This window comes from Neovison vison, chromosome 10, assembly GCF_020171115.1.
Source record: "Neovison vison isolate M4711 chromosome 10, ASM_NN_V1, whole genome shotgun sequence".
In the NCBI taxonomy this organism is placed as follows: Eukaryota; Metazoa; Chordata; class Mammalia; order Carnivora; family Mustelidae; genus Neogale; species Neogale vison.
In genome coordinates, this window is record NC_058100.1 from 9,254,338 (window position 1) to 9,281,628 (window position 27,291).

Here is a 27,291-nt window from a genome sequence, read left to right on the forward strand (position 1 = left end):
TAGCTAAAATTCTGGCCTCTTTATTGATCTTGAGTACTGTATTTGGCTTGGAAACGATGTACAACAAATAGTTCCAATTAAGATACCACAAACTAAGTTTTTCTTCCAGATCTCTAAATGCTCATGGAGGGCCAACTTCCATGGTACATAGCACACAGCACAGAATTGAGAGTCGGTCCCACAGAAAATATTCATGTAAGCCAAGCAGAGAAAGATGCTATTTGTTTCTCATTACATAAACATTGCCTGAACTTATCTAACCAACAAACTTATTTTTCTAAAAGTTAATCTGTGACAGAAAGTACTATTGTGCTTGCTGGGTGCCATTCTCATTTGAATCATATCCAAAAAGTCTAGAAATAACTCAGAACTAGAAAGTGGCCCAAGTGCTAAGGCTGTCTATGGCTCTTGCTACAAAATAGTTGCCAGTCTAATCTGAATGTTTAAAAAGAATGACAGGAATTACAGGGTTCTTGATTTCAAGAGAACTTCCCAGAAGGAGGGGGTGGACCAAGAAATCCACCTGCCTGCTTGGTGGCAGCTCGTGAAGGGGCAAGGCCAAGAATCTTCTGGATGTTCTGTGAAGAAAACAGAATTAAAACTGGGTTTTAATATGAGACAGAGAGAAGACTGTTTCACATAGATCCCATATGAACAGAAGGCATATAAGTTAAAAGTACCACTATGACCTAAAAAAGGACAATTACTACTACCATGTTATTTTTTAATAGTTTTTTTAAAAAGGCTTATTTATTTGTCGGATGGAGAGAGAAGGCGCACAAGCACGGGGAGCAACAGGCAGAGGGCGATGCGGACTCCCTGCTGAGCAAAGAACCCGATGTGGGACTCTATCCCAAGACCCTGGGATCATGACCTGAGCCGAAGGCAAACGCTTAACCAAATGAGCCACCCAAGCTTCCCACTATGGTGTCACTTTTTAAAAGACCTACAACATGATGGAGATCACAGGGCAGTAAGAGCCCTCTCACCTAATGGGACCTTGGTCCACAACCAAAGACGCTGATTTTTTCAAGTGGAGAATCATTAAAAGAAGTAATCTTTTATTTCAACATGAAGCATATAAAGTATATTCATTAGCTGTTTCTTACAGCAAGTCCTTTTCTTTCAGTACGGGTCATCAGCTGGATTTGGTCATTACTGCACCACCTAAAGCTGAAACTGAAATGCTCACTTTCAGTTTTTTCTGAGTGCTAAGGGCTTAGGTTCCTGCACAGCAATCTGAGTCCGGAATCCTCCTAGATTTCTAGCACCTCCCCTCATCTTTTCACTTGTCTCATTATAGCCAATTCAGCAGGTTTTTTTTTTTTAAATTCACTTCATTAAAGTAGTTCTCATAAAAATCACTTTATATTTTTATTTTATTACTTACTGTAACATTAAATTAAATGACATAAATACAACAACATGTAAAACCAGCATAAACAGTTTTAGGATAAACAGAGGCTCTTGAAAAGCAATGACTCATTCACCTGGTAGGAAGAGACAGGTATGGGCGTACTGGAGAGCAAACCATGAGTGGAGACTGTGATGCGGGCACTAAATGCTACGCCTTTTTAAAGCAGGAAGTGAGAGGGTTTGTGAATGCGGAGAGCTTCAGTTAAAGGTCAGGTGTTAAGATTTTTTTTTTTGAAGATTTTATTTATTTATTTGACAGAGAGAGAGAGGGTGACCAAGAGATCACACGTTGGCAGAGAAGCAGGCAGACAGAGAGAGGAGAAGCAGGCTCCCCACCGAGCAGAGAGCCCGATATGGGGCTCGATCCCAGGACCCCGGGATCATGACCCGAGCCAAAGGCAGAGGCCTGATCCACTGAGCCATCCAGGTGCCTCAGGTGTTAAGATTTTGTACAGCATTCATTCGAGGGAAAGGCCTTAAAGATCACCTACTTCCTCTTGCTCGATTCTTTCATTTTGTTTTGAGGAATTCCAATGAGAACTTGGAAGAGTGTGATGGTTTGTCCAAAATTACAAAGTTTAAATGAAGAGCAAAGTTAGAATTAAAACCCATGTGTCTGGCTTCAGGATCGGATGGATTCTCTCACACAGCAGGAGCTGAAGCTCTGGTCTTCAGAACACACTCCATCCCCACGGGGGGCAGGTGGGCGCGCGCAGATGCACGCCGTAGTCACCGAGTACCGAGCACCCAGGGCACGTAATGCGCCATGACAATACCCACATCCACCCCTTTCTGAAGTGCATACAATCCCCCAATCCTTCATCCTCAGAAATGAGGAGCGCTACAGACTTGAGCGTTCCCATTTCTGACACAGCACACCGCCAGAATACGGCAGAATATGGAAATACGCAGAAACAACTTTAAGAACTCATTCAAATTATATTTATCAAAAAATACTTCATTCATTCGTACGCATCAGTCCACACACTCACAATACTGCAGCTTGTGCTTTGCTTTTTTTAATAATTAACATATAGTGTATTATTTGTTTCAGGGGCACAAGTCTATGTTTCATCAGTCTGATATAACACCCAGTGCTCATTGTAACACATACTCCCCAATGTCCATCACCAGCTACTCCATCCCCCAAACCCCTGTGGTTTACTTTAAAAAGAAATCTGGGAAAAAGCTAAGGGAAAAAAAAATCATTAGATCAGGCTGCTTCTCCTTAGCAAAGCTGGAGAATGTACTACTTTTGTAATAAAAATAACTCCTTCATCCCTACTTCTAAAAAGGTGCACAAAACAATAAGAACAAATGATATAATGTCACTAATTTCCAATTTCTTTTATTTAATCAGTAAGTGTTTACTGACCACCTACAATATATGCAGCATTAAGCAAGGCATTACAGGAAATTACTTTAAAGATAAAATTGGAAAAAATAAGACATTACAGAATCAGCTGCTGATAAACACATCCGTCTAGTTAACAAACAATAATACAGTCTAGACAAAACATACTAGACATCCTTGATCAGTTATTCCGTAGAGACAGGGGCCAATTAAGTGAGTCCTTAGCATTTTAGAGATAAAAACTAGGATGAAACCTCTGGTGCTCTTTAAATTACATGTTTACTATAATTTAAAGACCACAACTCAAAGGAAAATAGGAAAAACATTGGAGGGTAGTCTGCTGACAGTCTCATTTATGAAATAAAAACATCTAAATGACCTGCGTCCGGACGCAAGTCCACTGCTGCAGATGGCAAGAGCTCGAACAACAAAAATGCTAAACGGACGCACTTCCGTGGCCAGGCTGCGGCTCCCGGCGATCCAGGCAGCTCCATATTTCGTTCTCCTGCGGCTCTTAGCACAGGCTTCCCTTGGGAACACTAAGTCTGTCAATGTTCATTACTCAAGCGTCTATATTTTAATGTAAATGCTTTCTATTCACCGCATGCAATCTTATCCTTGTGAAATTCTAAACAATGTTTAAATTCCTATAGTTTCCCATATGAACCCAGGTCTTTTGATGGGTTTTCTTAGATAAAATTTTCTCTGCTTCCCTGTCTGTGAAGTCTTTTTGGTGTAGGAGAGAGCTGATGCTCTCAAGATGCAAAAAAGATGGGTAAAAGAAAAGAGATCACCCTTCTCTCCACAGTACTAATACCATCCAACATTCCATGCCCCTTAAAGTTTCCAAATAGTCCTAAGGACTGGATGCCAGGCCTCAGGTATCCTCGCTTTGGAGATGAGAATGTTGAGACAGACAGGTTACAAGTCAGGATGTGAACGGACATACAACTCAAAGTATAATTTTCCTCTATTAAACCACTCTTTAAGAGATGGTTATCTTAGTAATAAAAAATAATCTTGTAGCACGCCTGGCCTATAAAAACACTGTTGTAAAGACTATATATAAGCACAAGAATATGTTACATTGTTAAGTAATTAATGCAGGGGCGCCTGAGTGGCTCAGCGGGTGAAGCATCTGCCTTCAGCTCAGGTCATGATCCCAGGGTCCTGGGATGGAGCCCCCACGTTGGGCTCCCTGCTCAATGGGGAGCCTGCTCCTCCCTCTGCCCCCCACCCCGCCGTGCTGTCTCTCAAATACATAAACGAAGTCTTTAAAAATGTAAATGCACATAAATCAAACCCACAGAACGTCCAGCACCCAGAGTGAACCCTAATGTAAACTGGGGACTCTGGCTGACAATGATGCGTGGCGGTAAGCTCGAGGACTAGAACACATGCAGCACCCCGGCGCTGGGGGACATCATGGGTGAAGGGGAGACTACACACACGCCAGGGCAGCAACAAGATGGGGTAGGTCTGTACCTTCCGCTCAATTTTGCGGGGAACCTAAAACTACTCTAAAAAATAGTCTACACAAAATGCTTATAAAAACTATAAAGATATATAAAAAATAGCAGTTCATATACCCTTTTCTCATTCCTTGCCTCCAACTTTTTGAAACATTGCTAAGTGGGATAATTTTTTTTAATCTTTAAAAAAATATTTTATTTCTTTATTTGAGAGAGAGCAAGCGAGCAAGCACGAGCAGGGCGGGTAGCAGGAGAAGGAGACTCCCCACTCAGCACGGAGTCTGACTTGGAGCTCGATCCCACGACTGTGGGATCATAACCTAAGCAGATGCTTAACCAACTGAGCCACCCAGATGCCCCTAAACAGGATAATTTTAAATGAAGGCAAGGGCGCCTGGGTGGCTCAGTGGGTTAAGCCGCTGCCTTGGCTCAGGTCATGATCTCAGGGTCCTGGGATCGAGTCCCGCATCGGGCTCTCTGCTCAGCAGGGAGCCTGCTTCCCTCTCTCTCTCTGCCTGCCTCTCCATCTACTTGTGATTTCTCTCTGTCAAATAAATACATTAAAAAATCTTTAAAAAAAATAAAAATAAACAGGATAATTTTAAATGAAGGCAAGGGCTCAGTGGGTTAAGCCTCTGCCTTCGGCTCAGGTCATGATATTAGGGTCCTGGGATCAAGTCCCACATTGGGTTCTCTGCTCAGCAGGGAGCCTGCTTCCCTTCCTCTCTCTCTGCCTGACTCTCTGCCTACTTGTGACCTCTCTCTGTCAAATAAATAAATAAAATCTTTTTAAAAAATTTAAAAAAATAAAATGAAGGCAAGGGGAACCTGGGTGGCTCATTCCATTAAGTGTCTGCCTTCAGCTCAGGTCATAATCCCAGGGTCCTGGGATTGAGTCCCACATCAGGATCCCTGTGGGCAGGGAGCCTGCTTCTCCCTCTCCTCCTGCTTGTGTGTGTGTGCTCTCTCTCAAATAAATAATAAAATTTTTAAAAAATAAACTAAAGGTGACTATTTCTATGGGTGCTTTCTCAAAGTGCTAGACATTGTTCTAAGTCCTTCACATGCATGTTCTCATTTAATCCTCACAACAACTGACGCAGGCTTGTTATCCTTACATGCAGATGAGGAAAAGAGTAAACTGTCATATGGCAATTCAATAAATTCTTACTGAGCATGACACTGTAGCAGATACTGTTGTAGATATTATCTCTGTTATGCCTTTCAACAACTTTATCTATTAAACTTGACCTGACTGCATTCCCATAATCTCTTAACTCTCCTCCGATTTTTTAGGCCTTCTTAGTAAGACTTAGCTTAGAAATACGTATTTTACTAAAAGACAAAAAACTTTAATATATTATAAAGATGATATGGAAGAATACTTAACATACATGCAAAATACAGTTAGATTTGGTAAGGCTATAGAAAAATATAAAACAATAATTTTGAATTTCTGTCCAGTCCTGTGTAATAGGGTAACAACTGAGGAGTTTTATGTCAGAAGGGAAAAACAAAGGAAAAACATTTTCCCATAATCATGACTTCTATTGGCAGGAAACCCAGAAAAATACCACTACAGGATTTGCGTTCCTTCCTCTTTGCAAAGGATGAGAACCGGTGATCAAGAAAAGGAAGTTGTTGGTTGCTAACTGGATATTTTGGGAAGACCCAGGTCACTAGCCATAAACACATTCTGCTAAATGTTATTCCTTAGTCATTTAGCTAAAATAACAGCCATGGCAATCCTCAGTTTATTCTTTGTTAGTTTCTCTGGCACAAGCAACCAGCCTTCACTTCCAATTGATTACAATTTCTCATCAAGTTCCCATAACATCATCTTTACTACATCCATAAAGCTGTATAGAAATCCGATCACCTCAGATGGCCCCACCCAACAACCCCAGGGTTTTCACATTCTATCTAAATAGCTGTTTCGGAGAATGATGTAGAGATGAAATATTTACTGGAACCAATGACAGTATCCAGGGGTACCTGAAACCAGGCAAACCAGGCAAAGAAGCAATAAGGCAGTGTTCTCCCCTTAGTGTATCTCCATTGCCCAACCCCCTGGGAAGAAGGGGGATGACTAGATCAATCACTTTCAACCCGTGAGGCCACAGAATCCTTTCTTTAAACACAAATCTCATGAAAAAACCCACTACAGAAAACAGATAAAATACCATGAGGGGCCTGAAGTCTCCTGCTGGGCCCTCCAAGCTTCCCATCAAGCACTTTCAAGGAGCCAAAGTCCCTGTGGCTCTAGCATTCTAGAACGTGACTATCTTGTAACAAATTATACTGCAGATTTCAACATATATCTTGCAAAGTGGAAATCAAAATTCTGAAAGGAATAGGAGAACATCAAATTTGCACTAGAGTAATACCACTTCCTTTGTAATGCTGATAAATATTTTCCATCCTAGGATGTCTAAAGGCCTTGCTTATAATAAAGGTCTTTTTTTTTGAGGGGGTAGGGGGATGTCAGGTGATCAAGGAACAGTCCAAATCCCCATCTCTTACCTAACTGTCTTTCCAATGAAAATCCCCTGAGAGCCCGGTTAGCCCTTTATCTGAGGATCAGTCAAGGAGAATGTTCTGAGTTTTAGTTCAGTGCAGGAAGACAAGATGTATGTTTGTATGTTATACATGTATGTATGTATGTATATATGTATGTATTTTTAATCCTATAATGAACAGTAGGAGGTGGCTGGTACAGAGTGGGGTATCTAAGACTCAGAACAAAACTTAAGTCTCCCTGATTTGAAGAACCAAAGAGCGGGATTTGGGGGACTACAGCAGCTTAAAACTGAGTGAGAAAATCCTAGAAAAACAGTTAACAGAGGAGAAGTTCAAAACTACATTTAAACTCTGCCCAAATCTCTCAAACTAGGCAAGCGTGAGGCAGCCTTCAAGCACCCCAACAGAGACTAAAATAACGGAGGTACGGGTACTGCCTACCACAAAGAAGACAGAGTCTGAAGTTTTGAGTGCCAAGGTAACTGCCTGCTTAACTAAAAAACTGAACACTCTTCCAAAGTATAACAGAATCCAGAGTATCTACCACCTGTCGAAACAAAGTCCAAGATACAATCCACAAGAATTAGATACACCAACAAGAAACCTGACCCATACTAAAGAAAGCTGGCAACAGAGTCCAATCTTCAGATTATCCAAATGTTGGAATCAGTAGATAAGGTCTGTATTTTAAAGCAGCTAAACAGAGGCATCTGGGTGGCTCAAACATCTGGTTAAGCATCTGACTCTTGGTTTCTTTCAGGTCATGATCTCAGGGTCATGTGATGAAGCCCCACATCAGGCTCTGCACTCAGTGCAGAATCTGCTTGAGATTCTCTCTCTCCCTCTCCTTCTGCCCCTCCCCACCCCTGCTTGAGCGCTGCCTCTCTCTAATAAATAAATAAAATCTTTTTTTAAAAAAGCAGCTAAATATGCTTTATGCTTAAGGGCTTAAAGTATGTTCACAATAAATTAAGAAATAGGAAATTTCAGCAAGGCAAAAAGATAGCTAAAAAAGAGTCAAACGGAAATTCTGAAACTAAAAAATAATATATCACAATTTATTTATTTTTTTTAAAAGATTTTATTTATTTGACAGACAGAGATCACAAGTAGGCAGAAAGGCAGGCGGGGCGGGGGTGGGGGAAGCAGGCCTCCTGCTGAGCAGAGAGCCCAATGCGGGGCTCAATCCCATGACCCCGAGATCATGACCTGAGCTGAAGGCAGAGGCTTTAACCCACTGAGCCACCCAGGTGCCCCAATATATCACAATTTAAAAATCGTTGTGTACGCTTAAGGTTAACTCAGATGAAGGATGACAGAGAAGTCAGTAAACTAAACACAGATTAACCAGAAATTATCCTATCTAAAGAGCAGAGAGGAAAAGATTTTTAATAATTGAACAGAGCTGCAGGGTCCTCTTAGACAATACTGAAAAGACAAACATGTAAGAAACTGGAATCAGGGATCAAGTCCCACATCGGGCTCCTTGTGCGGCAGGGAGCCTGCTTCTCCCTCTGCCTCTGCCTGCCTCTTTGTCTGCCTGTGCTCGCTCGCTTTCTCTCCCTCTGTCTCTGACAAATAATAAATAAAATCTTAAAAAAAAAAAAAAAAAAAAGAAACTGGAATCAGAAAGGCAGAGAGAAGGAATGGTCGGGCAGGAAAAAAAACCTCTAGCAGCATTAAAAAAAAAAAAATTAATACGGTAGGCACATCCAGGCAAACTGCTGAAAACCAAACTTAAAGAAAAAAAAAAATCTAAAAGCTGCCAGAGAAAAGTGACACATCATCTACAGGGATATGGAGATACAAAGGACTTCTCATCAGAAACAGTGGAGGCCAGAAGGTAGTGGAAAGGCATTTTAAAATGCTGAAAGGATTAAAACAGACAAATGAGAAAAACCCAGTTAACCCAGAATTCCATGACCAGTGAAAATATCCTTTAGGAATAAAGATAAAAATATGTTAGATAAATGAAGATCAAGAGTACTTGGCATCAGCAGACTTGCACTATGAGAGAGAGAGAGAGAGAGAGAGACAAAAAGAGACAAAGGCATCACCCGACGCTGCCCAGGGAGGGGCTGACACTAAGCAGCGGCGCGCTCAGCTCCCGTTACCCTCCGCCAAGCATTCGCCAAGCATTCTGCACTCCGGAGTCTTATATCCGCTACACACTCTCAGGCCTCCCTGCTTCTACTCACACCACTCCCAATGCCAAGAATGTTCCGATAAAGAGCGCCAGGGGGGCTCAGTCGGTCTGTCTTCAGCTCTGGTCAGGATCTCAGGGTCCTGGAATAGAGCCCTACATCGGGCTCCCTGCTTCTCCTCTCCCTCTGCCTATCCCTCTGTCTGCCACTCTGCCTACTTGTGCTCTATCAAATAAATACATAAAATCTTAAAAAAAAAAAGATGCTCTGATAAGATTGGAAAAGCCCTCCTCATCCTGTTAACTAAAATGGCCCCTTTGCAGAGATCCTTAGTTTCACCCCTTAGCCATTTTGCTTCCAAAGCATGCTTTTTTTCCCTCTGATGCCATTTTGTACACACACACACACACACACACACACACCCCAAAAGGCATCAATCATACTCTCCTATTACATATGGGTCTGTCTTTCCACACAGATTTTGAGTTTTACAAAGGTAGAAACCATTGCTTTTTACGCTCTATCCTCAGCATCAAAGAACTTGTGGCACTGTATAAAGACTGAATCAATCTTCAGCAATGACAGGCAATATTCTAAATAAAGCCTTGAACTCATGCACTGAAACAGTTCACAAAGAGATCAGGTTAAGGTAATACCCAATCATCTGTTCTTCTCACTTACTAAATGAGCTCTCATTTTTCTGAACCGCCCGCACTCTCTGACTGACTTGAGGCTAAGTACTGAAAATGAAAACACTCTGCTTGTAGATGAGCTGTACCGACATTAATGAACTGAGCTCTGAGTCTTGAATAAAGTGGCATATGTTAATGATGAGGACAGGAGACCACAGGCACTTGGGTCTTCTCATTTTGATGGCTTTAAGATATACTGACGTGACATAATGAGACCTGCTTTTATACACACACGGGGCGTATCAAAATTCTTTGCCCTAAGAAACCCAAGAGTGAAAAAAATAAAATCTACTTATTTTTAATCACTCTCCTGAGCGCATATACCTGTTGAAAGAGACAATGACGAATTCTTACTGATACTTTTGCAGATACAGTCATACATACATAAAGTTGCATGTTAAGATACGGGTGACAAAAGAAAGAAAATAAAACTCTTTCTTCCATTCTTCTTCAGAACCACTAATCCTGCTCTCAAAGACAGAGAATTCCATTCATAAGTTTTACAGTCATATAAATTCATTAGACAAGGCCAGTTTCCCCTTAGCTGTTTACCAGGTAAGTTTGCTTGGGTTTTTCCTGAGATTAGAGTACTTTTTATAGAGGAGATTGCCATTTACACAATCTATTGCTAGCTCATAAGAAGAAGAAAATTTAAAAAGCAGGCACTTTAATTTTGGGAATTAAGGAAATTTCCTTCTATTCTTGAATTCCGTCACTAGCGGGGACTGACTTAACACCCCCGCTGGAAGCTGGCAGACCTACCATTTCCGCTGCTGCAAATTCACACAAAAGAAACAGTTGCGGTGTGAAGGTCAAGGCAGATAATCATTTAATCACTAAGCATTAAGAAATTTTAAAAAAGGAAAAAGATAAAATGAGGAAAGGTAATTAGATTTATTTTCAGTTAGTGACATATCACTCTGATTCCAGCTATAAAAAGCAACTTTGGGGCTCCTGGGTGACTCAGTGGGTTAAAGCCTCTGCCTTCTGCTCAGGTCATGATCTCAGCGTCCAATCGAGCCCGAGCCTTCTTCCACCTCTCTCTCTCTGCCTGCCTCTCTGCCTCCTTGTGAGCTCTGTCAAATAAATAAATAAAATCTTAAAAAAAAAAAAAAAAAAGCAACTTTATCCTATCTTGGGCTGGGGAATAAATATTAAATTTTTAAAATACCCCAAAGGAGGGGGCACTAATTGATCCATCAAAAAATGTGACCCTAAGAACTGCTACCATTCTGTATCATTGTCTTCTGATTATCCTAACATGGTAAGGTTATCCACCAACCTCTTTTTACCTTTGTGAAAACTGAGACTCACAGAGACTCCAAGAGGCAACAAGATTCAAACACTGATGTTTTACCTCCAAACACTGTATCTCCTCAACCTTCCAATGCATTCCTCCTCTCTCCCCATCACTTTGAAGTTTCTGAAGTGTCTTAAAATCTATTTCATCAACAGCATAGCATTACTTTTGCTTTCCCTTGAACCCTCTTAAGGCAATAGTGAATTATTTAATAAAATCCTAGCATGGGAAAAAATATGTACTAGATGAAAACCAGATTCATATATACCTATGTGAACTAGTAACACATCATAAAAATTGTTAGTTTAGATCCAAAGTTCAATCTTTGTTTCCTCTGCTTCTACTCTGAATGACTAATAGAAGTAATTTTAATTGGATTTGTATACCCTCATATTTGATAACAATTTTGTAGGTGAAGCTATAGGCAGAAAAATTAACCTTTTCGTTTCAAAAGAAACAAAAGTTTCACGAGGGCAAGGCCCATAATTATGCCAATTTTGTTTAAAACTGTATACTAAGCACCCAGCACAGAGCCTGATACGATATATCTGTGCTCAAATTTGTTGAGTGAATAAATGAACAAAAATCTATCAAGGAATTATTACTAATGTGATAATGATCTCTTAAGGATAGGGTAAGATGACTGAAGCAGAGAGATGCCCTTAAATCAACCTAATATTATGCCCCCATCATAATAAGGGAGCACTATTGTCATGAAGGGAATAGAGCTGGCTGGTTTAATTATACCATCACTCACATTTAGTAAAGGAAGTGGATTCTCGTTAACCCTGTAGATATGTAATTAACTGACAAGTGTAAATATAGTCATAATCTTTCACAAATAAAAAACTTTAAAAACATAAATTCAGGAAACCCAGTGGTCAAAGTAATTACTTCAGCAATTAAACTGTTAACACTTTCAAGGCACTAATAACAAATGTTTCTCACTCTCCTAGACTTAGACTCTCATTTACTACTATCAGAAGACTTCCTTGTTAAAACAAGCAAGGCCATCCCCAAAGCTGGAGGTAGCTTGCATAAAATACTCATGGTTTTTACATGTTTAGCATAAAAATTAACCCTGAGCCAATGAAATTATGGTTTTACTCACTGAGCGAATGAAATTATGGTTTTACTGACTGAAAGGAAAACATGAAAAATTACCCTTTAATACATGGTCTCAAGCTGGTGGAGAATTGAAGGCTTAGGATGACAGTGCTGGCTAAAACGATGCAGTAGCTGTGAACATCAGCTGGCAAATCCTCAAAAAATTCAACATAAAATCGCAGCACAACCCAGCAATTCCACTTCTGGGCCGGTACCCGGAAGTGTAAGCAGGAACTCGGACAGACATTGGTACCCCGTGTTCACAGCAGCCCCGCTCACGACGGGCGAAAGGTGGAAGCGACCCAGCGTCCACCGACAGATACGTGGACAAACAAGATGGGATATATACGCAATGAGCTATTATTTGGCCTCAGAAAAGGGAGGAAATTCTGACATGTGCTACAACATGGATGAACCCTGAAAACGTGCTAGTTACAAAAGGACACATATTATATGATCCTACTTCTGTGAAATCAAATCCACAAGTACGAGTGGTCAAATGTGCAGAGACAGAAAGCGGAATGGTGGCGGCCAGGAACTGAGGGGAAGGGGTCATGGAGAGTCGCTATAGGATTTTCAGTGTAGGAAGATGAAAACCTTTAAAGGCGGGCGGCGGGGATGGCTGTACAGCAATGTAAATCTACCTCGTGTCATAGAACTGGCCTATTGAAAATGGTTCAATAGTGAATTTTATGTCTATTTTAACACAACAAATGAGCAAGATTAACAGCTCTGCAATGACCGAATACAGGAAACGGGAAAGTAGCGTCTGGCGGTGAGAGGGGACTAGGTGGGGAGTTCTGCAGAATCCGGCCGCCACAGGCAGTCACACTGGCAAGTCTAACCCCCGGACACCCGCAGGTATGACATCTAGACGTCTGGCTACTCCTCCACGTTCTTTCGCTCTAAGGGTTCAGGTCACACTGCCCTGCCCACCCTATGACAGCAGCACGTTTTGAATGATCTCGGACCTACAGAAGCTATGAAGAAAGAAGGAGTGCCTCCCTCACACACTTGTCACCGGCACTGAACGGACCTTCCCGTTTCAAAGGTGCATTGAGAAAGGCGCTCCAGACACGACTGCCGGGCTGCGGGCAGGGACGTGCCGCAGATTCAAGACCAGCCATTCACCTCACTGCATTCTTTCGACACTCCGGCTTCTGCATCTTCGAAAAAAAGAAGCAAGCAAACTGGGATCTCAAATGAATCCCTGTTTTTATGTTTTCCTTCCTAAAAATCACATAAAGTTGACAAAGTAGAAGAGACCACAGAAGGAATACGGTATACCAGTACGAACTCCAAATGGATTGGCTCATCATTTAAAGGCAAAGAATGAAACCGAAAAAGTACTAATAGAAAAATGGATGAATTTCCTTGTAACTCTGGAGTACAGAAGAACTTTCTAACCATAATTTAAATTCCAGGGGCACTTGGGTGGCTCAGCTGTTAAGTGTCTCCCTTCGGCTCAGGTCATGATCCCAGAGTCCCGGGATGGAGCCCCACACTGGGCTCCCTGCTCGGCAGGAAGCCTGCTTCTCCCTCTCCTGCTTGCCCTTGTGTTCCCTCTCTTGCTGTGTTTCTCTCTGTCAAATAAATAAAGTAAAAATCTTAAATAAATAAATAAATAAATTCCAAAAGCCATAAAAGACAAATCTGACTGAAAAAAAAAAAAAATCCAGCAAATAAAATTTTGTGTGGCAAAAACTACCGTTAAGTACAAATGAAACACAAATGACCAACTGGAAAATTATATGCAACTTACAGCACCCAGAGAAAGCTAATCTCCCACCTAAGAGCTTGAAATTCAAAAAAGACCAACAACCCAACAGAGAAATAGGCAAAAGGCATACACAGTCTCTTGCCACCAAAGAAAGAAAAGAGTTTATGAACAGCTCTGAGACAAAGAGAGATGCTCAATCCAAAATGCAAATTAAAGCCACAATGAGGTAGCGATTCTTATCTATCAGATGGGTAAAAACTCAAAAGAAATTTCTGTGGTAAGGTTGGCAGAAACATGCATTTTCATATGTCGCTCTTGGGAATAAAAAACGGTATAACCCCAGTTTGCCAAGTTTATAAATTTATATTTTGGTGTAGCATCTACTATTCATTTGACAGATACTTTTCAGGTACATACTATGTACTATACATAGGTACATAGGTACTTCAAGGTATACGTAGACAATTAAGAAATCATTACCTTGAAAGAGGTGGAGAGGAAAGGAGAAAATACAGATAAAAATAACAAGTAGACAAAACCAGATAAAAACTCCAATAATATAATGAGGAATATGACCTATCATTATGGAAACTTGAGTCATTCTATATTGGTTTCCCCATCACTCACTCTTCTTTACATCCCCAAACAAGCAAACAAAAACCTCCAATTCATTATGTTCCTTTAAAACTACTTTATGCCAAGTATATATGTGAAACCAAGTGGCCTACTTTTTTGCCTAAGAATGGCTTCCCTGGGGAAATCAAAGTATGTCTATAATTTTAATTTCTGCAAGCCTCCTATTTTATGGCTGCTCATTTTACAGGCACCTTCACAATTACCACGTAAACTAAGGCCTTAAAAAGTAAACAAAACAAAACAAAAAAGCCCATGGAAATAGCCAATTAACAAGCATTTTAATTCAAAGAGAGAAGCATAATTTTCATAGTAACATTTTAAACGCTAAGGTATGTCAGACTGGATAGAAGTTCACAATCCTCTAATACGTATGCTAACAATTAGTGACGGACAGGTACAGAAAGAATATGCAACTGGTAAAATAAAAATGATAAAAGTAGGTGACTCTGGTGATTTTTCTAAGACTTTTAATATGTTAAAATACCTTGTTTAAAATTGGGGTAACGGGCACCTGGGTGGCTCAGTGGGTTAAAGCCTCTGCTTTTGGCTCAGGTCATGATCCCAGGGTCCTGGGATCAAGCCCCACATCCAGCTCTCTGCTCAGCAGGGAGCCTGCTTCCCTCCCTCTCTCTGCCTGCCTCTCGGCCTACTTGTGATCTCTGTCAAATAAATAAAATCTTAAAAAATAAAATAAAATTGGGGTAACAAAATTAACTGCCCAAGATGAGTACCGACACTCAGGATGCGGCAACCAGTTAGGGCTCACCACTGATCTGGGGGAAGAGAACTGCACACCAAGAGAAATCTTTCAAATACAACATTTTTATATTAGCTACGCACTTCTCTAGCTCTTCCGTATTTTTCTCTTATTAGTATCAGTGCATGGAATGGGAAAAGGAGAAGTAAAAGTTACGAGTATGCATCCTTCTTGACTCAAAACACATTGACTCTGTGTGTGTTGGGGGTGGGGGGTTGGTGCTCCTTTCCTCCCTTTCTCTACACTCAATAAGCAATTATTTTATTAAGCTGTGCCAATCTAGGATCTACTGTTCCTGTTTTAACTTTATAGCACAAATTGTACACTGTGGTTCTGAGGGGTTAGCATACCATGCTAGTCCACTGCCTGTTTTTATAAATAAAGGTTTATCGGAATACAGTCATTCTCCTTTACACATTGTCTGTGGCTGCTTTCATAGTATAATGACAGAGCTGAGTAGTTACACCAGTCTTTGCCTGAACCTTCAGGGATTAGCAAACTATGGCTGGCCCCTGGCCTAGTTTTGTAAATAAAGTTTTGCTGCAACACAGCCACACTCGTTCATTTACATGCTGTCTAGGACTGTTCTCCTATTACAATGGCAGAGCTGAATAGTTACAACAGAGTGTATGACCTGAAAAGGAAATACACAAATATTTACTATCCAGGCCTTAACAAAAAATTTGCTAACCACCACGGTAATGAGCATAGCATTTCTGATAAAATTAACTACTAAACAACCACTTTACCAGACTCTCTGAAATAAGAGAAAGGAATTTAAAGACCAGCTTGAGCTGAACTTCCTCAATGATCATTCTTTTTTTTTTTAAAGATTTTGTTTAGTCATTTGACAGAGATCACAAGTAGACAGACAGTGGCAAGGCGGGAGGGCGGGGCGGGGCAGGGAGCAGGTGCCCCGCCGAGCAGGGAGCCTGATGCGGGGCTTGATCCCAGGACCCTGGGATCATAACCTGAGCCAAAGGCAGAGGCTTTAACCCACTGAGCCACCCAGGTGCCCCTTCAATGATCATTCTTAACATTTATTTCATTTTAAAAACTCTACAGTTTCAGACAGGGATTTCTAGGTAGCAATGCAAATGCAGATGGTGCATCTAAATGACTACTGTGAGCCACCACACGGAGTATTCATATCCAAATATGACTTAAAGTAGAACTGTTCTAGGTTGCTGAGAGTAGAATGTATACATCATTTTTTTTTTTAAAGATTTTATTTATTTATTTGACAGACAGAGATCACAAGTAGGCAGAGAGGCAGGCAGAGAGAGAGAGGAGGAAGCAGGCTCCCCGCTGAGCAGAGAGCCGGATGTGGGGCTTGATCCCAGGACTCTGAGATCATGACCTGAGCTGAAGGCAGAGGCTTTAACCCACTGAGCCACCCAGGCGCCCCAGCATCATTTTGTTTTAATAGTATTAGGACATAAGCTGCAATTGAAAGTTTCAGATTTAAATAATCAAATTTAAGAACAATATTATGGAAATCAACAGACTTCTGCTAAACCAACAAAAGAGATTTATGTTGTCATTGTCTTGGTTTTCACGCTGACTGAGACTAAATGAAATGCTTCACTACAGATGCATCTGGAACGGTGTAGTAAACACCTCAGCTACACAAGAACACGACTTCTGGTGGACAGACCCACTTAGCTGCTCCACGAACATCGCCGACAGCTCTTCGAACCAATCTACTCTCCATTCCTATATTCCCCGGCTCCTACTGAGACCAGCCTCCATCTGGTCACCAAAGCCACACCTGGGACTTTTGTTAGTTCCGCCATTCTCCCTAAGTTCTGGGGATTTACCTCCATGTATGTCTCAACTTCACCCCCCTCTTTCATCGCTGTAATAGTTCAGAACATAATGGGTTTTTTTGCTTGACAGTTCAGAGTCTTCTGGTATTTCCCCACCTTGTCAGGTTCCTCTCACATCTATCCTTCAGAAAGCAGTTAATTGTCCGAAAATGATGCCAGAAAGTCTTGAGACCTGGCTGTATTTAATCTACAAAAGGAGGAGGTGGGAGGCAGGCAGAGAGAAGGAAGAACATTCGCAGAAAGTCAGCCTGGGTGCGTGAGACACGGAAACCTTCAGGCAAGTAAGAATGGCTGGAGTGCCGGATGAGGGATGAGGTGGGGAAAACATTAAGCAGTAAGATCATGAAGATCTTTGCAAGTTTCAAATACAATTCCATTTCCTACTTATTCTCACATGCCAGTCCAACCGAAAAATCTGCTGCCATTGACAGTACTCAGAAGAAGAAGAAACAGAAGTCTCATATGCCAACTTCCCGATGGCAATGCCTGCTGAATGGCAATGTGTTCAAAAACTGAAATATAGAAAGTTCTTAAGCCAGAGACTTTAACCCCTCTCATTTTTTAAAGTCCTATTTCAAAAACTACTTCATTCTCTGAACCTTTCTGCCTGACTCTTCCCCCACTAATCAAATGTAAGCTGTCTCTCTGGGCTCTTCCAACCATCTCTACTCTGTCTTGGCTCTCACTGCTTTTCGTTACGAATGTCTGATAATCATGGTGGCCAAATGCAAATTCTGTGACATAACCTTGAGTATCTCAACTGTGAATAGCCTAAAACCATCAAATTATTACATTTATTTGTGTTCCTGAAGTGACAGAAGGTACTGGAGTCTAATGCAGAAGAAATGACACTGGGGCGCTTGGGGTGGTTCAGTTGGCCAAGCGTCTGCCTTCAGCTCAGGTCATGATCTCAGGATCCTGGGATCCGGCCCACGTCATACTCTCTGCTCAGCACAGAGGCTGGTTCTCTCTCTAACTTTCCTCTGTGCTCTCCCTCCCTCCTTCTCTCTCAAATAAAATCTTTAAAAAAAAAAAAAGATAAAGAAAAGAAAAGGAAAAAAAGAAATGATACTGAAAAGCCCAAACCCACTCTTCATTCTGTATCTTTAGATGATTGTGACGAAGAAGGAACCTAAGAGCTCTAAAGATGGGATATGAAAACCATGTTTGGTTTTATGACTACTCCCCATCCCAAAGGATCAGTAATCTAGACCTACACACATTTGAGGCAGTTTTAGAGGGGCACCTGGGTGGCTCAGTTGGTTAAGCATCTGCCTTTGGCTTAGATTTGTGATCCCAGGGTCCTGGGATTAGCCACGCATAGGGCTCTCTGCTCAGCGGCTAGAGTGCTTCTCCCTCTCTCTCAGCCTGCTGTTCTGCCTACTTGGGCTCTCTCTCTGTCAAATAAATGAATATAATCTTTAAAATAAGTAAATAAAATAATAAAATAAAACAGCTTTAGAGGATCCATTGGGATTCTAAATCATTTCTAGTATTAAAGAAGTAAAGGCTAATATAGATGTGAGAGCAGGAAGAATGTATATATTTAGGACTGGATATGATCACTCACCTGTCGAATTGACATGGTACAGAGAATATACAGAAAGATGAAGGAACAGTCTGTGGTGTCATCCCCCAGGAGGTTTCGATGAGACAGTCCTTGGATATAGGAAAGGGGGGTGAAAGGGAGCTTTGCCACCACTCTACCATCAAATCTAAAAAGGAAAAAACAAAGAATTGTTATTTTTGGAAGACTGACAAGCTTCTTAGTTCCAGGGAAGAATCTGAGACAGAAATAGAACTCTAAGTCCCTTGATCTCTAAAAAACAAAGAATGATATTTTAAAAAGCGACCTAAAGAACAAGGATGTAAGGAAGGGCCTAGATTTTTCCATCAATCTTTTTCTAAACTAATGAGTCTCAATTTTTTCAGTATCAGAAGCCCTGAACACAATAAAAAATTGAGATCCCTACATTGTTTAAAGGTTATAGCTATCACTATTTACTGCTTTAGAAATTAAAACTGAGGAATGTTAAAAAATAGTTACTAAATCATTTTAAAGGTAGCAATAAATTCATTATATATTAACACAAATATTTTTATGAAAAATAACTATCTTTTCTAAAACAAAGTAAAAAGAAAGGCTTTTTTTTTTTTTTCTTTTGGCAAATATCTTTAATGTTTTGTTTAATAGAATACTGCTGGGTTCTCATAGCTGCTTTAGTATTCAGGCTGTTGCAATGATACACATGATGAAGCCCTGAACCCTCTGGAAAATTCCACTGTACACTAAAAAAAGAGTAAGAATAAAGAAAGAAAATAACATCTTAGAATTATTCCGGCAGTAATGTTCACCTCAAGGACTTCCCAAGAGTCTCAAAGAGCTCTAGGAATCCCCAGACCATACTTTGAGGAATCACGGTTCTGAACCATGACACCAGTAAGATTTTATTATTTTTTCTTAAAAAGATTTTATTTACTTATTTGTCAGACAGACAGATCACAAGTAGGCAGAGAGGCAGGCAGAGAGAGAGGAGGAAGCAGGCTCCCCACTGAGCAGAGAGCCTGATGCGGGGCTCGATCCCAGGACCCTGGGATCATGACCTGAGCCGAAGGCAGAGGCTTCAACCCACTGAGCCACCCAGACGCCCCACCCAGGAAGATTTAAAAAACCCTCTTTTCCAAGATTCCCAACATACACCTTAAACAGGCTAAACATTTCTGAATAGAAATTCATGGAGTATATAGTGGAGAATGAAAAAAGTCAATTCTTAAAATTCATACACGATAATCTCAGATAACTTTTAACATACTATCAGTGTTTGAAAGTATTCTTTTTTACTTTTTCTAAAATAGAAAAGAGAACTGTTTCTAAAAGAGAAAAGCTTGGGGCGCCTGGGTGGCTCAGTGGGTTAGGCCGCTGCCTTCGACTCGGGTCATGATCTCAGGGTCCTGGGATCGAGTCCTGCATCGGGCTCCCTGCTCGGTGGGGAGCCTGCTTCCCTCTCTCTGCCTGCCTGTCTACTGTGATCTCTCTCTGTCAAATAAATAAATAAAATCTTTTAAAAAAAAACAAAAAAAAACAGAGATGGGGCACCTGGATGGCTCAGTGGGTTAAAGCCTCTGCCTTCAGCTCAGGTTATGATCCCAGGGTCCTGGAATCGAGCCCCACATCGGGCTCTCTGCTCAGAGGGGAGCCTGCTTCCTCCTCTCTCTCTGCCTGCCTCTCTGCCTACTTGTAATCTCTGTCAAATAAATAAATAAAAATCTTTAAAAAAAAATTTTTAAAAAGCAGAGATATAACCTGTAACTTTTAGGTGCTCACAGTCTTTTGGTGTGCACACAACAATAATACTTCTACAACAATGAAAACTTTTAGTGTGCACACAATAATAATATATATTTTTAAATGCACAAAGCACAAAGACCAGAACAAAAACATGAATTACAGCCGCGCAGTTGTGCTCCTTGGTATCTATCCAAAGGAGTGAAAAACTTACGCACAAAAGAACCTACACCCGGGTGTTTACAGCAGCTTCATTGATAATTGCCAAAACTTGGAAGTAAATCAGGTATCAACGGACAAACCGGTGTATCCAGACAATGAAATATTATTCAGTGCTACAACGAAATGGGCTATTGGCCACAAAGACATGGAGGGACTTTAAATGGATATTACTAAGTGAAAGGGGCCAATCTGAAAAGGCTATACGCTTGCGTGAGTCAAACTATATGACCATCTGAAAAAGGCAAAACTCTGGAGCCAGTAAAAAGATCAGTGGCTCTGCGGAGTTGGGGTGGGAGAGAAAGGGATGAATGGGCGGAGCTGAAGAGTTTTAAGGCAGTTCACCTACTCTGTATGATACCATAATGGTGGCTACTTGCCATTATACATTTGTCCAAACTCACTGAATGTACACTAAGAGGGACCCCTAATATAAGCGGTGGACTCCGGGTGGCTGGGTGCCAGCCCAGTCTCGCCAGCTCCAACAAGTGCACCACTCCCTCGGGGGAAGTTGCTAGTGGGGAATCATGCATGGGGCGGAGGGTAGATGGGAAATGTCTGTACTTTTCTCTCAATTTTTCTGTAAACCTAAAACTGCTCTAAAACGATAAAGTCTTATTAAAAAATCAAACAGCACTTGAATAAATAGTAAAACACTTACAGGAACCTCCACACCAGTATTGCAAAACACAAGTAAAAAGCTATTGTTGCCAGTATTCTGAATGAGAAAGTTGACGAAAAGAAAACAATATACTGAAGAACAAAGAGCAAAGAACAGTCTTCCTTCTTGTCAATAGAAGCCTTCTACAAGAAGCTTGAATATAATGAAGTTTTTCGTAACATTTTCCTCCTGAAGATACTGTATTTGACTTCTTTGAACTCCATGGCTTTGAGAAAAGGCATCTGATATTTTATCTTGTACTGATGAACTCCATAAATAGTCAGGCATTTCAATATTAGTCTAAGGCCTAAAAGTGTAATCAACAGTTGCTGAATAATCATTATACAGTATATGCTTTTCAGATATGGGCCTTGACTCAAGAGCTTTAAGCGTGGGAAAATAAAATGGAAATCCACAGGACACTGCGGACCACAGGAGAGACTGCTGTTCAGTGTTAGATGGTCCACACGTGACGATGCTATGAAAATCCTCCAGAGAAAGCCCGTGGGGCCTCTGCTGATGATAGAAGTGCTTTGTCCCCCACATATTCTTATATATGGCTTTGAAAACCTCAGTCCTCTAGAAATTTCACAAGTATCAAAGGAGCAATACAACTATTATATTCATTTGGTCCCCATTTTTATTATACTATCTTTACTATTTCATTATTAAGTATTTTACTCTCTTCTGGTGGGTTGTGTTTTTTTTTAATTTTATTTATTTATTTGACAGAGAGAATGAGACCACAAGCTGGGAGACAGACAGGGAGAAGCAGGCTCAGTGGGGAGCCAAGTGTGGGGCTGGATCCTAGGATCTTGGGATCATCACCCAAGCTGAAGGCAGCTGCTCAACTGACCGAGCCACTCAGGTACCCCTGTTCTGGTTGTTCTCATTCAACTTAGAACTAGAGAGGAGGGGCGCCTGGGTGGCTCAGTCAGTTAAGCGGCTGCCTTCGGCTTGGGTCATGATCTCGGGGTCCAGGGATCGAGTCCCATATTGGGCTCCCTGCTCAGCGGAGAGTCTGCTTCTCCCTCTCCCTCTACTTGCGCTATCTCTCTGTCAAATAAATAAATAAAATTAAAAAAAAAAAAAAAAGAACTAGAGAGGAGAAGAAGGCGGCAGGGAAGACAGGACGGAGGGGAAATTTTGGAAAGAATGAGACCAAGTTATTTGTCTGATCATGTGATTATCTACCTAGAAAATTAGAGAACCAAACTAAAACATACCAGACCCTATTAGAGTTCAGCAAGATGGTCAGTTACAGAATAAAGTAACAAAAATTGGTAACCTACTTTTATGCCAGTAGTAATGAGTTAGAAGATATAAAATGCATGCAAGACTTACTTGGAAAGAAACTACAAAAGCACATAAAACGGACTTAGCAGAAACACGATGTTTCTAAATAGGAATATTTAAAATTATAAAGGTGTCTAATACTTCAAAACTAACATATAAAATAAATAACATCTGAGTCAAAACTCAAATGGGATTATCTTAAAGGGAAGCTGATACACGAGTGATTCTAAAATTCACATGAAAGAATGTGTATCTCAGGAACATTGAACAGTGTAGTCAGAACACAATAGTTTGTAAACAGTAAAAAGAAATAAAGTTGGAACAGGCTGGGGTCAAAGCATGGTGACGCCAGGTGGAAGTCCGGACTCAAGTCAGGAGTCTGAGCGGCACGATGCTATGAAAGAACTTTAGAGTCAGAGAAACGAGTTATACTCCGGCTCAACATTTACTAGCTTCACGATCTTGGGCAAGTTAAATAACTTGGAGTCTCATATTCTCATCAGTAAAACAAAGACTGTAATACTCATCTCGGAAGGCTGTTAAGATTACAAGGGCAACACACATAAAGGCCAACAGTGGCCAACACACAGCTACTATTCCATCAGGAGCAGATGTGGTTATTAGACAATGGGTACGTGTTTTGGAGATGGTCAACTTAAAGCTGCAGTGACAGGAGGCCCCTGAGGATGGAGAGAAGCTAGGAAGCTACTGCATGCCGAAGGTCAAGGGGTAATAGCAGCGAGGAAAGGCAATGGGCTGAAACTATGCTAAGAGCTGGTGTAGCATGGATGAAGAGGAGAGGGAGGAGGGAAGGAGAGAGGGATGGATGGGCAGACAGATGGATGACTCGAAAGACACAGAGAGGCAGAATAAACAGGAACTGTTAACTGATGGAACCAAGGACTGACAATGTTAGAGATAACTCGGTGCCCAGCACTGAATCTGGGACAGGGTGGAAACACAAGAAATGTGGGCTGAAAGGAAGAGAAGGAGGGAAGCAATGAAGCTTTCAGTTCTAGCTGACCAGAAATGGGAGCCACTGAAAGACACACAAGTGGGCGCCTGGGTGGCTCAGTAGGTTAAGCCGCTGCCTTCGGCTCAGGTCATGATCTCAGGGTCCTGGGATCGAGTCCCGCATTGGGCTCTCTGCTCAGCAGGGAGCCTGCTTCCTCCTCTCTCTCTCTCTGCCTGCCTCTCTGCCTACTTGTGATCTGTCTCTGTCAAATAAATAAAATCTTTAAAAAAAAAAAAAAAAGAAAGACACACAAGTATCAGGAAGAGCGATGCTTTGGCAGAGAACATGACAGGTTCCAAGTGAGTCTCAAAAATAACGTAGAGAGAAACAAGGCTCTTTGAGGCCCAGGGACAGGCTGGTCTGAAGCCCAAGGGAGCGGCAAATACAACCGAGGTGGGGAGTTCTTGTTATAAAACTTCTCTCTCTCTCTAAAATTTCTCTCTATAATGGATCTTCAACAAGTTACAATGACCCCCACATAAAAAAGAACAGTAACTTTTTAACTAGTAAATAAATATTTCTTATAGAGATGTCTCTTCTACTTGAAGGGAACAAGCAGCGTGAGGGCTCAGACTGTGCAATTTTCTTTTATCTCCCACAGTGTGAGGCACAAAAAAAACGGCATGCAGCTTTTCAACCCGAATAAATATTAAAAATAGTTGAAATCTATAAATATTCATGTAGTACACTCACAGAAAATTGAAAACTGGAGGGAGAAAAATCAAAGGCAGGCAAGTGAAAATGATTACTGACTCAAAGAAGAAAGAAACATAAGAAATACATTATAACACTTTGTAGTTATGTGATTCTATGATTATAATCAAATATATTAGCTTCATTTAGTAAGTGAACCAACTATGGATTCAAATCAAAACTGTATACCAAGTTCTAGTTTTAAACACAGAAAAGAATGAAAGAACTGGAAAATCTTCTAAAAAGGTAATCTAACAAATTCCTCCTACTGTAAATAACGAACATAAGCCAAAATGATTTATTTCCATGTTTCAAAACTTAGTTTACAAGTCAAGACTTCTCCCGACTTAAGCCTTATGCCAACACTCTCATCATTAAAGAAATATAGTCTTTGAAAATTAGATTTACGGTACTACCCTGTCAACAGGATGCACACAATTGTGAATTATTTTTTCTAAACACTGTTGATAGGTTAATACTGAGATAAACACTCTGAGTAGTTATTGCTATTAGCCTGTCTTATTACAAGACTCTGAGCTATCCCAGGCTAAAATAAACTATGACCTAAGAGTCAGCAGAAGACGTTTTCATCTGGGCCGAAGCCTTTATTTGTTGGTGCAAGACCCTTGATTTTGGTAACTGGATTGAAGTTATCTAAGAAAATGTCCACGTTCTCAGGAAATATACACTTTAGTAGTTATGGGGGCTCCTGACTAGCTGTCGGTTAAGCATTTGCCTTCAGTTCACATCATGATCCCAGAGCCCTGGGACTGAGCCCTGCGTTGGGCTCCCTGCTTATTAGCACAGAGTCCGTTTCCCCTCTCCTTCTGCCACTTTCCCTCTCTCTCTGCCAACCTCTCTGCTTATGCTGTCAAATTAATGAACAAAATCTTTTTAAAAAAATTTAGTAGGGGGGGCGCCTGGGTGGCTCAGTGGGTTAAGCCTCCGCCTTCGGCTCATGTCATGATCTCAGGGTCCTGGGATCAAGCCCCACATCAGGCTCTCTGCTCAGCAGGGAGCCTGCTTCCCGCTCTCTCTCTGCCTGCCTCTCTGCCTACTTGTGATTTTTGCCAAATAAATAAATAAGATCTTAAAAAAAAAAATTTAGTACGGGCGCCTGGATGGCTCAGTGGGTTAAGCCTCTGCCTTCGGCTCAGGTCATGATCTCAGGGTCCTGGGATCAAGCCCCGCATCGGGCTCTCTGCTCAGCAGGGAGCTTGCTTCCCTTCCCCTCTCTCTGCCTGCCTCTCCGCCTACTTGCCTACTTGTAATCTCTGTCAAATAAATAATTAAATAATTGAGTAGTTAGGGATAAAGGGGCATAACATACTCTTGAATAATACATAACATACTCTTGAATAATACATACATAATGTATGTGTGAAAGACTACACAGATGATATGGGAAACAGAAAAAGAACGAAAATGGAGCAAAATATTAACAATTGTGAATATGGATAATGAACATATTATTTTTGTAACCTTTCTATAAATTTGAAGTATCAAAATAAATTATTACGAAAAAAGCTCGAGCAGCTGGGTGGTTCGGTCACTGAAGCATCTGCCTTTGGCTTAGGTCAAGATTCCAGGGTCCTGGGATCAAGTCTCCCTGATGAGTAGGGAGCCTGTTTCTCCCTCTCCTTCTGTCCCCTGCTTGTGCTTGCTCTCTCTCTCTAGTGCCCCCCCAAATAAAGAAAATCTTTTAAAAAAAAGTTAATTGCTCATAAATACACACATACATAGAACAACAGTTAGGTAAAACCGTATTATTAAAGGGTACTCACATGGAATTGAACATTCCCATTAGGGCAGTAAAACAAAAGCCAATTGCAAACATGGATTTCATTCGGACCTGTAAAGAGACCAGCACATTGTCATTTCACACTAAAGAAAACCACTACTAAGGCACACTCCAAAATCCTGGTTTCACGTCACACTGCACTCCACAGCAATAAGCTCCTTATTGGCTAACCCACCCTCCACCTCCAAGCCCTTCTCCTTGTCCCCTTCTGATGAATAGTATTGGGGTGGCCAGGGGACCCAGTTCTGGTACCAGTACCGAACAGGGCTTTAAAGGGACAAAGTTGTCCAGTATCCCTTTAGGCCTTTGGCCCATTCTTCCTGCCTGAAATGAAGTACCATCAAATAACCAAACAACCATAATCTAAGAATGGCCAACCTAAGTCCTTAATAACATTACTGAGCTGCTAAACCAGCCCAGGACTACCAAACCCTGGCCTTCTTGAACAAATTTAAAAAAAAAAATCTTTATCTGTTTAAGTCATTGTTATAATTAGGTATTCTGTTACTTGCAGCTAACTTCTTACTTAATTACAAATGTGGTAAAAGTATAAATAAATAAAAGATCATAACGATGTAAGAATAACAATCATTATCTCTAGGTGACAGGTTTTTTTTAAAGTTTTTTTATTATTAATTTTTTTACAATTTTATTTTTAAGTAATTTCTACACCCTATGTGGGGCTCGAACTCATGACCCTAAGATCAAGAGTCTCATGCTTTTCTGACTGAGCTAACTTGAGCTCCTGGATGCAGATTTATCAGCAATTTTTCCTCTCTTCTTTCTATAGTTTCCAAATTTGGTCGTATAAACACTTAATAAGTAGGTCAACAGAAAAGCTATTTTCAAAAAGATGCACTTCTAAATTACAGACTTACTCAATAAGAATTGCAAGAAACAGAAGCTAGTATAGCAAAGGTCTCTTAGAAAGCAAAGACAACTGTTGCACAGTTCAGATGTCCTGTGATAATTGTACAGAAATTAAATAGAAGAATTAGTCAAGCCATATAATTAGCCTATGCATGCCTTAGAAAAACTCTTGAACAAACTCTACTCTTTATAAATGATGACTAATGGGTAATAAAATCATTTCTCTTTACACTCTATGGTATGCCTGACACGCAGAACAAAAGGCCTCTTGAAGAACAAAGGCAACAATAAAGGCCATCTATGATGCTCCGGCTCAGAGGCTGGCGTGACACAGGTCACCTGAAAACCAAAGATTCGGCAATGACACGAGAGTAAAAGAAAACAGACTATTCCATTCGAAACATGAGGGCTAAGCTAAGCAAAAACTGTGTGAAAGGGACAAATTATGACCCCCGAGACAGCCCGAAAGGTATTCTCTCATTACTGAAATGAAGTTTAAGCCC

At 40.9% G+C, this 27,291-nt stretch overlaps 1 protein-coding gene across 1 annotated transcript in view; it reads right to left on the minus strand.

Moving 5' to 3' along the window:
* The window catches only part of TMCO1 (transmembrane and coiled-coil domains 1), a 44,582-nt gene continuing 17,291 nt past the window's right edge, over window positions 1-27,291 (minus strand). The window contains exons 5-7 of the mRNA XM_044266781.1: window positions 25,902-25,969; window positions 18,518-18,662; window positions 1-578 (exon numbers count right to left, since the gene is read on the minus strand). Coding sequence (XP_044122716.1) covers window positions 480-578; window positions 18,518-18,662; window positions 25,902-25,969 — 312 coding nt within the window. The 3' untranslated portion in view covers window positions 1-479. The remainder of the gene's footprint in view (window positions 579-18,517; window positions 18,663-25,901; window positions 25,970-27,291) is intronic.